This window comes from Passer montanus, unplaced genomic scaffold, assembly GCF_014805655.1.
Source record: "Passer montanus isolate IOZ18808 unplaced genomic scaffold, ASM1480565v1 scaffold39, whole genome shotgun sequence".
Lineage (NCBI taxonomy): Eukaryota > Metazoa > Chordata > Aves > Passeriformes > Passeridae > Passer > Passer montanus.
In genome coordinates, this window is record NW_024368707.1 from 6,217,775 (window position 1) to 6,231,164 (window position 13,390).

At 44.1% G+C, this 13,390-nt stretch overlaps 2 protein-coding genes across 2 annotated transcripts in view; one reads left to right on the forward strand and one right to left on the reverse strand.

The window, feature by feature from the left end:
* Positions 1-9,104, reverse strand: part of GDAP2 (ganglioside induced differentiation associated protein 2) — a 24,502-nt gene extending 15,398 nt beyond the window's left edge. The window contains exons 1-4 of the mRNA XM_039717797.1: positions 8,952-9,104; positions 7,216-7,462; positions 5,504-5,643; positions 1,448-1,601 (exon numbers count right to left, since the gene is read on the reverse strand). Of these exons, the coding sequence (XP_039573731.1) occupies positions 1,448-1,601; positions 5,504-5,643; positions 7,216-7,391 (470 nt within the window). The 5' untranslated portion in view covers positions 7,392-7,462; positions 8,952-9,104. The remainder of the gene's footprint in view (positions 1-1,447; positions 1,602-5,503; positions 5,644-7,215; positions 7,463-8,951) is intronic.
* WDR3 (WD repeat domain 3) overlaps positions 9,098-13,390 on the forward strand; it is a 20,718-nt gene continuing 16,425 nt past the window's right edge. The window contains exons 1-4 of the mRNA XM_039717796.1: positions 9,098-9,388; positions 10,733-10,942; positions 11,354-11,472; positions 12,379-12,457. Coding sequence (XP_039573730.1) covers positions 9,218-9,388; positions 10,733-10,942; positions 11,354-11,472; positions 12,379-12,457 — 579 coding nt within the window. The 5' untranslated portion in view covers positions 9,098-9,217. The remainder of the gene's footprint in view (positions 9,389-10,732; positions 10,943-11,353; positions 11,473-12,378; positions 12,458-13,390) is intronic.

Below are 13,390 nucleotides of genomic sequence, written 5' to 3' on the forward strand. Positions count from 1 at the left end.
GACAACCATCAGAATGGAGTGACACTCTTTAAGACCAGTAAGATGCTTCCAGCACGGAGCCACATTTTCAGAAGAGTAAAGCAGAGCTGTTGCCAACAGTAATCAAAGGAGTTTGAGCAAGCTCAGAGATGGCAGACAATTTCACAAATATCAAAAGTTACTCTAGAAAACAAATTGACTGAAAGACATTCAGCGTGCAGAAGTATAAGAATTTTAAAATGGCTTTTAACATGCTTCAATCCAGGCCTGAATTTGCTTGTAACTTCTGAGGCAGAACAAAACTGGCAAATGCTAAAAATCATAGCTGTAATCTTGAGTTTGAAACAGTTACTATTGCACTGTAACACAAAGTCCAATCTTGGAAGAATTGATCTTTCCAACCCTAAAAAAGTGTTAGGTATGCTTTCTGACATTGCTCTTGCTCGGGTGTATTTTGTGACTGCTATGACACTCTTTAAGACCAGTAAGATGCTTCCAGCATGGAGCCACATTTTCAGAAGAGTAAAGCAGGGCTGTTGCCAACAGTAATCAAAGGAGTTTGAGCAAGCTCAGAGATGGCAGACAATTTCACTAATATCAAAAGTTACTCTAGAAAACAGATTGACTGAAAGACATTCAGCATGCAGAAGTATAAGAATTTTAAAATAGTTTTTAACATGTTTCAATCCAGGCCTGAATTTACTTGTAACTTCTGAGGCAGAACAAAACTGGCAAACGCTAAAAATAATAGCTGTAATCCTGAGTTTGAAACAGTTACTATTGCACTGTAACACAAAGTCCAACCTTGGAAGAATTGATCTTCCCAACCCTAAAAAAGAGTTAGGCATGCTTTCTGACATTGCTCTTGCTCAGGTGTATTTTGTGACTGCTACCACTACAACAGCTGTCACAGGAGAAGGACAGAACAGAGAAAAATAGGAAGAAAAACCCCAGTTAGTTAAGAGGAAGTAGAAAATACCACAGACAGAAGGAGAAAAAACTACAAACCTAGCTGCTGCAACTATAGATTTAGAAGTAACCTTATAGCCTGACTCAGAATTTTAGCTGTCTGCTGTACAAGGGCAGAGAAGCCAAGCACGAAGTCAGATCTGCCTGTGGGTGTGTCCCCATGGCTGCAGACACACATAGAGTTGTTGCTGGAACAAGCTGCAGCACAGAACCCAAAGCAATTATTAATGTTTCTCCTTTGAAAAACTGAATGCTGCACAGCTCTAGCTTCTAGCTCTAGTTTCAGGACTTGAACCAGCCCAGATCTCTCTGTGCATTTTACCTACACCACAGCAGAGACAACCAAAGGCACGAAGCACACTGCAAAGCTGCTGCTGTTTTCACGTCCTTAACCAGACCCAGCATACACACGAGAAGACGCTCTCAGAGGTCTTTGTGCAGAGCTGTTTCCAGGACAGCAGTGCCCAGGTGGCAGCCCGTGTGGGAGTGCTGTGCTTACCTGGCGAGCTGCAGGACGTTGCGGTAGCAGCTGTACAGGGAGCTCTCGGCCGCCGTGCGGTACCGGCTCTTGTACTTGGGGCCCACCGTGTGAATGATGAAACGCGCGGCCAGGTTAAATCCTTTCGTCAGCTTGGCCTCACCTGTCCTGCAGCCTGCCAGAAACAAAACATCAGGGTAAGTGCACATGTCATGGTAACAAAGGCAGAAGTATTCAAGCCCTTGTCTTCCTCCAGTCAGACAACTCCACTTCATACATACGAGTCGAGTTGGGGTTCTAGAAATCAAATATGAAGGATAGCACCCAAACTCATACCAGCTGCTTAGCACCTCGTCAGGCTGAGGAGGTGAGAACTGTGCTTGTTCCTCTTAATTTTAAAACCATGCGTATAAGGACTAACTAGATATTGCTAGAAATTGTGTTTTAATTGCAGTGTTTACTACACTAATTACAGAGCAAAGGAAAAAATGATTTAGCAATGTGCAGAGAACAGATGCACAAGTATACCATACAGCTAGCAATAAAAAGTCCTTCTGAATTTAACAACTTGGTTTGGGGAGACTGATTTTTGGATAAAATGAGTACAAGTAATCAAACAAACCAGTCACTGGCAAAACTATTAAAACTGCATAGATAATACACTTGCTTGATTTATGCTCTCAGAATGAGGTAACTTGCTTTGTTTTGCTCATTTCTTCATGTCTACAAGGCAGACATATAATCCTCATGCAGCTTAAACTCTCTGGACAGACTACTTGTCTAGTCTCAAGGAAAGGAAGTTCAAGCAATCCATTTAATTGTTCCATTCACAGCACCCTCCAGTTACATACTCCAGGAACAGATTCTGTGTTTGAAGTCTGGTTCTCCTTCAGCACACAGAAGAAAAGTCTGCTAAACTTCCCCTTCTTCACTTAAATCTAGTCCACTCCAGGTCTGGACAGCTGAAGAAGTACTTCTAGTCTCTCTCTTTCCCTACCCTCAAAGACAAAGTCTCTCTCTTTCTCTACCCTCAAAGTATTTTCCAAACTCCTTCCTTTTGCTTGTGCCGCTGCACTTCATCTTTCTGATCTGACTGAAAACCAGTATTTTCATTGGATTAGCTTTCAACCTGATTGTCTTACAGGCTGCTGGTGGCCACAACAGGGAATGAGACAGGAAGAAGCAGCTGCAGCCAGTGCTCAGGCAGCAGTGCTGCAGCAGCTTGGCTTAAGCTGCCCACTGAACAGGGATGTTCATCTCTCCCACTCCACTCTTTCCTCATAGTGCTCAGGCAAACTAGCAGCATGCATGAAAGCATATTTTATGGGAAGAGACACTCCAGGCTGAGAATCTTCCTTACCCAAAACCTCAAGTGTATCTTTTTAATGGCAACCACACGCTGCCTTGAAGCCAGCATCTTGTAATGTTTTTGATCCAACAAATCACATCATTAGCTTCTACAGACCTCCACCATGCTTCTTCTGGGTTAATCATAAGGAAGAAAACACCATACTAAAACTAAGCATACTCTTCTGAATTCCTGTACAGCCTCTAAGACAGCTCAAGAGACTGATTAAATAAGCACAATATGGAAAAAGGAAAGACAAACCCAAAACAATGTATCAGATATCAAGTTACTTTTCTTCCTCTGCAGTCCCCAGGCCCCACAACCAGTGAGGAGCAAGCAAAGGCCTGTAGGAAAAACTTGTGAAAAAAAGAATGAAGCTAATTTGATTGAGGTATAGTTGTGAATTCAGTAGGGAAACCAATAAATTCAGGGAAGCAGAAGTAGCATTGGTAATCTTTAACTATACTCAGATCACACTTCATACTGCCCAAGGCATTCTGTTTGGAGATGTCTATACAACTTATAAAACTAAAATGAGCAGTAGCTATTACTCTTATTTTAACATACAAAGTGAGGGGAGCTGCACAAGTCAAGGTCTGTGGCAAAACTGGGAACAAAGTCAAGATCCTATTTTTTATCTGGTAAGATTTCAGCTATTAGAATAGCTTTTCTCCAAGTTCAAAATGTAAAGTCTGAATGATCTACATCATCTGTGTGGCACAGAAAAAGCATCAACAGAGCTGTAAGACTTCTGCCACAAAGTCTTTATTAGACTGCAACATGTATTTGTTGATAAGCAAGCTTCTATCAATAGCACTTCATCTGCAAGCCTGCCCCTGGCTGTAGTATTTCTGTGTGGATCAAAACTGATGCTGCTCCCAGGAATATACACGTTAGTTGAGCCTTAAAGAAGGCACAGGCCTTTGAAGAGTCAGTGTGTCATATGCTTTCAGATCAAGATTTTTCTTGGAATCTATGAACTGTGAATATATACCAAGCAGCAGGAATAAAGCAGGAGAGACCTAACTGAAAATGCATTTTACAGCTTTAGAACACAGACCATGCATTTGCCCTTTTTTAGCACATTCTCCAATGAAAAAATGTCAAGGCTAAGTGGAAAGAGGGCAAAAAGGAAGCAGAGGTGACAAATGAATCTTAAACTGATTTTTAACTAAGCTCTCCATCCACTTCTGCTACTGTGACAAACATACTCTGGGTGCTTAAATGCCAAATCTGTAACCCAGCCTCTCTTTCCTCCCCCACACAACATGTCAGTAGGGTGTCACAGAAGAACTGATTTCCATAAAGCTCTTGGCACAAGATGAAAAGAGAAGTGTCTTCATAGGGAGTTGTGAACCTGCAGAATGCATTACAGGGAGAAGACACAGTGTTTTCACTGTGGTAGAAGATGCAAAACTACGCATAACTCAGCAGGGTAAAAGGGAATTTAAGAAGCTGAGCACAACAGCTCCCTACAGAGCTGACAGATCTCAGGCTTTAGGACTCCTTGAAATGCAGTTCCCTTCTTCCCACCTCTCAGTCCACACAAGAAACACAAGTGTATTTTAGATGAGTTCTGGTGTATAATGTGGGATCCTAACTATTCTAGAGCACCCATGGTATTTTAATTTCAACCCACAGCCCACACTGAATTTTTGCTCTGTTATAAAATGGCTACTCTTCCTCCTGTTTAATTTCTAAGTTACTCAAAAAAGCAAGCTGAATCAGCAAAGGATGGTTTTATAGAAACAGGACTTCTATTCAATTGCAATTTAAGCTACTGAGAGTTTATATTAGAAATATGGCTCTTCTATATCCATTTTGTATGGATATATGTAAGGAGACCAAGCTGTTATCCAGAGTGAGCAGTACTACATAGAGACCTCAAAATTCAGTTCAGTACTGTTGTTCCTAGAGATGTGAATTTTTATCTGTAAACCATATTAGACTTCTGTATGACGTTGGATAACTACAAACTCTTGTTTATCACACACAAAATAAGGAAACTCTTATTCCTAGTGCCTGTTAGATGAAAAAAAAAAAGGCTGAGTATTCATCTCCCTTTATCAGCAATAAACTCTGTTAATAAAGACTCTAGGCAAACCTCATCCATTTCTTGAATAGCCTTGCATTAGGGCTGCTCTTATAGCTTTCCAATAAAGTCATTTGTTGTACACAAGAGACAAATGAACCAACCAACTTAAGAAGTCACAAAGACTTTATTTAGTCAATGCAGTGTTTTATCAATCCATCTATTATTATCATATCTTTCTGAAAGACTGTGTGTATATTAATATCCTGAAAGAGGATACATAATTATGTGCCTGACATAATCCACTTAATTTCTTCAATGGTGAATTTCAGTTTCTGTCTTTCATAATGTATACACACTGAACAGGATAAAATCTCAAGATGTGCAAGACTGGTCCCTTGAGCAAAAGCACTGATAAGCTAATGCTCAAAGTGGCTTCAGATAGCAACAGGAATTACTGTATCACAAAGAAAGGGCTCTCCAACTCAAGTATCTGCCACAGACTTTCAATTATCTGTAATGTGAGCAGCAAAAAGAGACTAGACTGGCAGGTGTTTCCCCCATTTTTTTCATGTTAATATCAGCTGTTGGGGGCTGGGGGAAGCTCTACCTTTTTCATTTGTGCCCCAATCCTGACACTTTGTACTGTGCAAGGACAGGAGATTTCAATAAGATAAAAATGTCTCTGGCCTCTTACCTTTGAGCTTCTGGAGCTCATCCTTCAGGTCAGGCCCAGCATGCATGAATATACTTTCAGACACCGGGTTCTTATCCGTGAGAGTCTCATTGCTGGTGTTGACGATGGCCGTGCAGTTCAGTAGCGCGACATCTCCTTTCCTGAGGAAACAGTTTATTGCAGCCTGAACAACTGAGCAGGATATTCTCAAATCAGTGCTGACAAGCAAGGAAACGCCATGTTACAGGAAAAGCATTAACAGGACTCCAGTGCCCACACAGCGTAGCGTACCCTGACGTGCTCACCAAGCCAAATCATCTTTTGCCTCTCCCTGATGAAGACAGACTGCATGCAAAACTCAGCCCCTAAAAAGTCCCAGCCTCAGCAGTAACTTGGGACGTTTGTAGAAAAGGCAGTGCTGTAGCTGTATGTAGGGCAGCTCAGGCAGCAAACACGCAAAGCAGCTTGTTAAACTGATGGAGGGTAACACTTCCAAAAACCCACATATTTTCTCTTGGGGATAAGAGGACAGTCCTTGTGTTAGATTACTTTCAAAACTTAAACAATTTTTTCAATGTACTTCTTTATTTTATTATATTATTTATTTTATTAGATTATCCAGGGCACCTTACAGCTGCTGTTCCTCAGACCACTGTGGGTCTAGACTGATGCTGCAGCTGGACAAGTTTTCTTCTCTTTTGCTCCCAAAATGTGAACCCTCAAGTTGATCATGTTCATTCTGCTGTCCAAAGATCAGACATGCAGAAGATAAACAAGTCACAGATGCATAAGAGACAATGGAGTAGCAGAACTTTGACCTGGTTTTTGTCACAGCAGCAGCCATCAGGGATTTTGGGATCAAAGAGCATAGGAAGGGAAATAAAGATTCCCACGCACAGGGAGCAACTAAACCAGCAGTTGAAATTGCACACATTTGCCCAAGCCATAAGAAATGTTTAACCTTTTACTCCCCTCTTTCTTTACTCTCTGTTTTACTCCTTGCTTTCTTTATTTAACAGAGTTCAGGAAATCCATGAACAGTCCCATTTCTTGCATATATTAAACAGAAAGAGGTTCAGGCTGATCCCTAAATCTGCATCCCTAAGAAATCCTTCTCCCTTCACACTGATTAAGAGTTATTCATCTAAAGAGCAGCCTCAAGTATCTCATCTAAAGAGCAGCCTCAAGTATCTGAGTTACAGGAAAGAAACACTGGTGGAGTAAGTACAGCACACTATACTTTATCAATATATTTTGGAAAAAAGTCATGGAGACAAAACTCAGAATGGAGGAAGGAAGAGCAGGAAGAACCAAAAGCAAGCCACAAGAATCATAGAAAATAAAGAAATACTGCTTTAAAACAGAAACGTGAAAGCAGAATAACACCAGCAAATACAGAAAAAAGTGAATTGACAACAAATATATTTTTTAAAAAATAAAAATCTCATATCCAAGTGCCCAACTAGTAAGCATACAGTATCACAGTAGGAAGTACAGCTCCAGTCTGCTGCATTAAGGACTGCCTATGAGCACAACCTATGGTGGAGCAAAATATCAGACTTTCAAAGTTACAGTGAACAAAAAGATCATGCTATTCCCAGATCTATAATGTTTGATTCAAGAAAAGAGGATTTAGAATTTTTATTCTACAGCGGTGATCATTACATGAAGATATGGATCCTGCCATAAATGAAGAAGTGACGACTGACACACGAGAGCCACATCGAACTTACCACAAGATTATTTTTTCATTGATGTCTTTCCTGTATGGAAAAGGTGATCTAACATCAACTTGAGCTTTTTCAACAGGACTTTGGTGACAATCCAGCTGCTTTGCCTCATAGGCATCACTCCAGACTGGCAGACTATCAACATCCACAAACTGGGAAGGAGCACCCAAGGGATCCATGGAATGGAAACAGCAGCTCCCTTCCTCTGCTAACTTGTCACACTCCAATTTTCACTGGAGTCTTCCAGGTGCTTTAAAGAAAAAAAAAAAATCAAAACAGGTCACCAGCTGCTCACTAAAAGCAATTGAGAGACCATAGAGACCTTTCACAAGATTGCAAGGAAGTAACAGCCAGCAGACAACAGAAAAACAGATTTCCCACTCAAACACTCCCTCTTTTGTTACCTGTATGCAATAATAAGGCCATGCAGATACTCACAGTGAGATAAACCTCTTAAAACAATTCAAGGTGAAAACACCTTCTCAACTAAACTGATCCAGCTGACTCATGATCTTGCATTTTGGAAATTGCAGGAACAAATTTCCAAGTGCAGAGAGGAACTCAGTCTTTCTGAAAAGTATTATTTCTTTATCTAGACCAAAAGCAAATTTGTAGCAGGGAATGCATAATCTATCCTTTCAGGTACTTGTAAATACTTATGCAAAAAAGAAAAAAGAGCCTCCCAAACCACAACGCCCCTAACCCCCAACAAAATCTCTCCCTCTCCCCAAATAATACAGCCCTTGCAGTTCAGCGAATTCTGAACTGCTGCACACAAGGCTTGCTGTCACATAGCTCTTACAGCCACGCACTCAGGCACAAAACCCCTTCACCCAAATCAGTTTTGGATGAAAAGGTAAAGCTGTAAATTTGAACGCTGGCCCAGCGAATTTTAAGACTGAACTCTGCCACCTGACTGATTTTGAGACGACACCGTCAGATGAAGGCTCAGACGTGCCAATACTCACTTTTCAGCTGCCGGCAGGTAACGCTTCGGCTCCTACATTTCCATAGTGACTACTGAACTGCACTAGTGAATCAAACTAGCGCAAACATACCCACGTAAGTCACTTCAGTTTGCCACATACACACCCACTACTTAACTCCTTTTACAGGTTCATAATTGATAATAATTTAAAAACGATCGCACCCACAAGGAGTAATTGTGAAACGCGACTTACTAAGTGCATTCATTAGCCTGGGGAAAACAACACAACAAAACAAAACAACCGAGTATCCAAGCTCACACTGAGGGGTAATAAAGGCTGACACTAGGACAAAGATACCCGTAAGAGCATCTAAGTATAATTTTCGCTGGGAGAAAAGGCAATAAGAAAGAAAGGGAAGGTAAGCGCGGTTACACTGGCTCCAGCCAGGAGCTCATCTACAACAGCATCTTCCCCCTGCCGAGCAGCCAAAGCCAGGCTAAGGCAGCAGGAGGCAGGGCAGCGGGGCGCAGCCCTCGGGGCTGTCTCCCCGCGATCGCTGCCGGGCCCTGCCAGGGCGGAGGCGGCCCCGAGCGACTGCCGGGCTCGGAACGGGGCACAGAGCGCTGCGAGCGGGGCCGAGGCCCCAGTGCCGCACCGGGAGGAGAACCTGCCTCTCCCGCCTCTGCCGCCCCACGGCTCGCAGCCGGGATTCCGGCACGGCGCTCCGCCCGGCACCCAGCGAACCCCGCCCGGCTCCCGCCGCGCAGGCCGGGCTGCGCCCTGCCCTGCCCAGCACCGCGGCGCACTCACGGGCACAGCCGCAGAGCCGCCGCCAGCCCCGCCCGGACAGACGGTCCCGGTCGGCGCCGGTCTGGCGACATCACCCAGGGCAGCTCCGCGTCCGCCGCGCTTCCGCTTCCCTTCCCGAGCGGGGCCGCGGGGCCGGCCCGCTCTGACGCACTTCCAGCGCGGCGGGCCCGAGCCGCACGCGCCGCGGCTCCCCCGCGCCATCCTTCCTTCCTTCCTTCCCCGCTCCATCCAGCCTTCCTTCCCTCCCCGCGTTCCTGGCCGCCGCCATGGGCCTGACGCGGCAGTACCTGCGCTACGAGCCCGCCGCGCTCTTCGGGCTGGTGGCCAGCGCCAGGGCCGGCGTGGCCTTCGTGGCTCTGCGCGGCGAGCGGGGCCGCTACGTGGCCGTGCCGGCTTGCGAGCACGTGTTCGTGTGGGACACCCGGAAAGGAGAGAAGGTGGGAGCCGGGGTGCGGTGCCGGGGCAGGGCTGGGTGCAGCGTGAGGGGCTTTCAGTCCGCCTGAAGCGAAGCGGTTTGTGTTTCTGTGCGACTTTGTGTTACTGTGTTTGTGTTTGGGGGGAAGCGAGCCCTCCGCAGCATCCCCGGCTCTTGGGAAGGGTGAGCACAGCGTGAGTTAGAGAGTTATGGAGGGCTCTGCAGCTCTCGCTGCCTCCTGGCCCAAAGTACTGTGTCTTCCAGTTCTCCAAGCTGGTCACTGGACTAAAAGGGTTCTACATCGTGTAGTGCAAAATATCCCGCGGTGTTGGATGCTTACAAGAAGGTCTTGCTAGTTACAAGTTATTTCTGTTCAAGGAAGTTTTAAGGGTTGCATTTGTTGAAATCCACTAGTTAGCACGAGCACACATAGAACAGAGGAGGCTGTGGATGATTTGGATAATGGGTGTCTGGAATGCAGCAATTCTCACGTTTTGTTTTCTTTTGGTAGTAACTTGTAGCCAACAATTGTTACAGGGAGTGGCAGTCCTGCTGCTCTGCTCTTACTGTGAGAGTAATTTAGCTCGACTTGGTCTTAAAATGAATCTCACTGTGGATCCCTGTGAGATTTGCCTCAGGACCTCAGTTGTGGAAGAGTGATTGCTGTCACAGTAACTGGAAAGCTGCTCCCAGTTTAGCTGTTTGTGTGAATGTTCTTGAACAATCAGGGATGACACACAGTTTGTGTTTTGGCTGTGGAGCTGGGCATCCATGTAAAAGTTGTATCCCAGAGGGCAGTTGTGACCTGTAACTTTAAGGACTTTGCCACACACTGTGTCCTGTGAGATTCAGAGATCACTGTAAGTGCTGCTGTCCACTACAGACTGAAATCTGGTTTTGTTTCACAGCCTCTGGAGTGCTGACTGCTGTATGTTGTTCTGGAGATGTTTTCATCATTCTCAAGTTCTTGTGCAGTCTGTGGAAGAGCCTCTCTGTCCTGTACCTGAGAAAGGCCAGACAAGAGAGGATGGAGTCAGGAAGAAACTTTCCAACTTTTACTCTAAAACAATATTTCTTACTCTCTGGTTCATAATATGTGGGGGCAGAAATTTCAGGTTCTGAGTTCTGGGGCTTGTTCTGCACCGGTTTCCTGAAAAAGTGCTTCCCTTCTAGCTGCTGTTTGCCTTTGAAAATGGGGTTAACAATACTGTATTTGGTACAGGAAGTTGAAAAATGAATTTATAAGTGGCAGAAGTGCTCACTTGGAAGTTCAGGAGAAGAATAGACTATATTCTCTCTGCTAAGTATCTGACTCTGACATGTCATTTATCAACATTATACATGTTTTGTCTCCTAAAAATTGCAGGTTCTTATCCTTAAGGGTCTCAAGCAGCAAGTGAGTTGCCTCTGCCCCTCTCCAGATGGCTTGCACCTGGCTGTTGGCTATGAAGATGGAGCAATCCGTGTCTTCAACCTTCTGAGTGGAGAATCAAGTATCACTTTCAATGGGCACAGGGCTGCAGTTACAGCCCTGCAGTACGACCACCTGGGTGGCAGGCTGGTGTCTGGCTCCAAGGTGAGGCTTTGACATCTGGAGCATGGCCCTTTCACAGAGATGCCCCATGGGGAAGGCTGACCTGCGCTGAAATGCTCAGCATTTTGAGTGTGGCCTCTGCAGAGGATGGCAGTGAGAGGAGCTGGGGAGCCCAGGGCTGGGGGAGCAGCAGAGGCTGCAGGCAGGAGTAGGGCACTGGTAGAGCTGTTAAAGTGAAGAATCCTGTGAGATCAGGAATAGCAAAAGTGTCTCAAGCTGGGATGGTGGTACATTTATCAGTCTGGCTGCACCTCTGGGGAAGCAATGTCCCTTTCAATAATCGTCCTTGTGATTCAGAGTGAGAAAGTGTGCTCTCAGGTAATCTTTTCAGTCTCATGGCAGAATTCTGCAGAGACAAGGACCAGTCCCACGGAGACACTCTCTCTGTTGCAGGATACAGAAGTCATCGTGTGGGATGTCATCAACGAGAGTGGCCTGTACCGGCTGAGGGGGCACAAGGATGTCATCACTCAAGTCCTCTTCTTGAAGGAGAAGAACTTGTTGGTCACTTGGTGAGCCAGACTAAGAGAAATTGTTGATCAGAAAAGCATGCATGGTTGTACATGCAATTTAGCCATCCTGTGTGCTACAGCCATTTGTATTTTTCTTCTTGTCTTGTGACATCTCAGATCCACCAGCATCTTTGAATATAATTTTGTGACATCCACGTATTTTTTAAGTCTGGTGCCTGAATCCAAGTCTTAGAGCAACTGATATGGCCATACTGAAAAAAGTGTTTGGAAAAGGGTTTAAATTGTTGGTAAATCCCAAATTGCTGTAACAAAGAATAGTGATAACATGTTTATTATGTATGTAACAATGTTTGGGGTTTTTTTGTTCATCTTGAAGAATTAAGTGGACTTACATTCTGTTTGTGTAATTCACACAGCAGTGGGACAGAAAAATTGCTTTCTTGTAAGCTGCAAATACACAAATTAATTAAAAGATGATAGGGTTTTTTTTAGCTGATTTTAAGTTATTCAACTAAAAGAGCTGCAAGTTGACTGAATCCCTTTGGTAATAATTGGTTGACAGCAAGAGTCACACATTTTTTACTTTTTAATATGCCATTTATTAGCTTAATAGAAAAGTGCACGCAATCAGTTCAGTTTAAAATGAAAACAACTTTCTTTTGCCTTTTTTTTCAGATGGAAAAAGTACTATTTTTTTTTGTTTGGTAGATGATACCCATTTCTTAATGCAAATTCAAATATTTGTAGGTCAGCTTCAATGACTTGACAGATATCTTTTTGCAGCATTGCTGTGCCTTTTTTGTATGGCTTGTAAAATTCAGTGTTTGAGCAGCTGCTCTGTGATGCATTCTGACATGTTTTAGATTTTTTTGTATTTCTACTACTTAGAAGAATGGTGAGCTCTGCACTCGTTCCTTAAGTCTGGGTTTTCCTTCTTCGTTGCAGTGCCAAAGACACACTGGTGAAATGGTGGGATCTGGACACCCAGCACTGCTTCAAAACTCTGGTTGGACACCGAGCTGAGGTAAAAAGAGAATGAGTGGAAGTGTTGGGCTGGAGGGACTTTGGATGCCAGGGCTCCCTCTGGGCTTTCCTTGCTTTTAGGGGTTGTAAGCTGGCACCATCATACATTTTACTTCCATTAGGCTTGTTATAGGTAATAATTGATAAAGTCAAATTAATAGTTAATAAAAATAGATTTTATTTTGCAACTGAGATACGGTCTCCGATAGCCACAGTCAAAGGGACAGCGCCAAGCCCGGGATCAATGCTGGGTCCAAACTTTGTGGCACCGGATCCCCTCTGTTCAGTATCCCCTCTGTTCATGAAGGCTGTCCTGGTCCAGGCTGTCCTGGTCTGGGCAGTTTTTATACAGTTTATTCAGTGTGTGGCAGAGTCTCTCCTTTTCTTTTCATGGTTTTACATATTCATGTAGTCTTTTTTGCTCTGCCTTGGGCTGGACAAAACAGTTTCTGGTAAGCGATCTGGGGCAGTCTCTCCTTTTCTTTTCATGGTTTCACATATTCATGTAGTTTTCTTTCTCTGCCTTGGGCTGGACAAAACAGTTTCTGGTAAGCGATGAATGGTGATGTTGAGTTGGGAACCTGGCAGTGGGATGCTGGCTATCTTGATGGTAGATATGGGTATTTCCTGGACTGTTCTTGGGGAAGAGCCCATCTCTGCAGGAGCCACTTCCTTTGGATTATTAATTGGATCTTTCTCTCCGCTGCCATCTGTGGTTTTGCAGTTCTGTGAGGCAATCTCCCTGGCTCCAGCATGTGGGTTTAAAACTTCTAAGAATATTTCTTACAGGCATCTTACAAGCGTAACTTATTTCTTGTATATTTCTCGTATATTTCACATAAGCATGAATGATTCCAAATCACATATTTCAGGCTTTAGGAGTGAGCAAATGAGAAACTTCCAAACATTCCAAGAGCTGTCATCACATGCATTG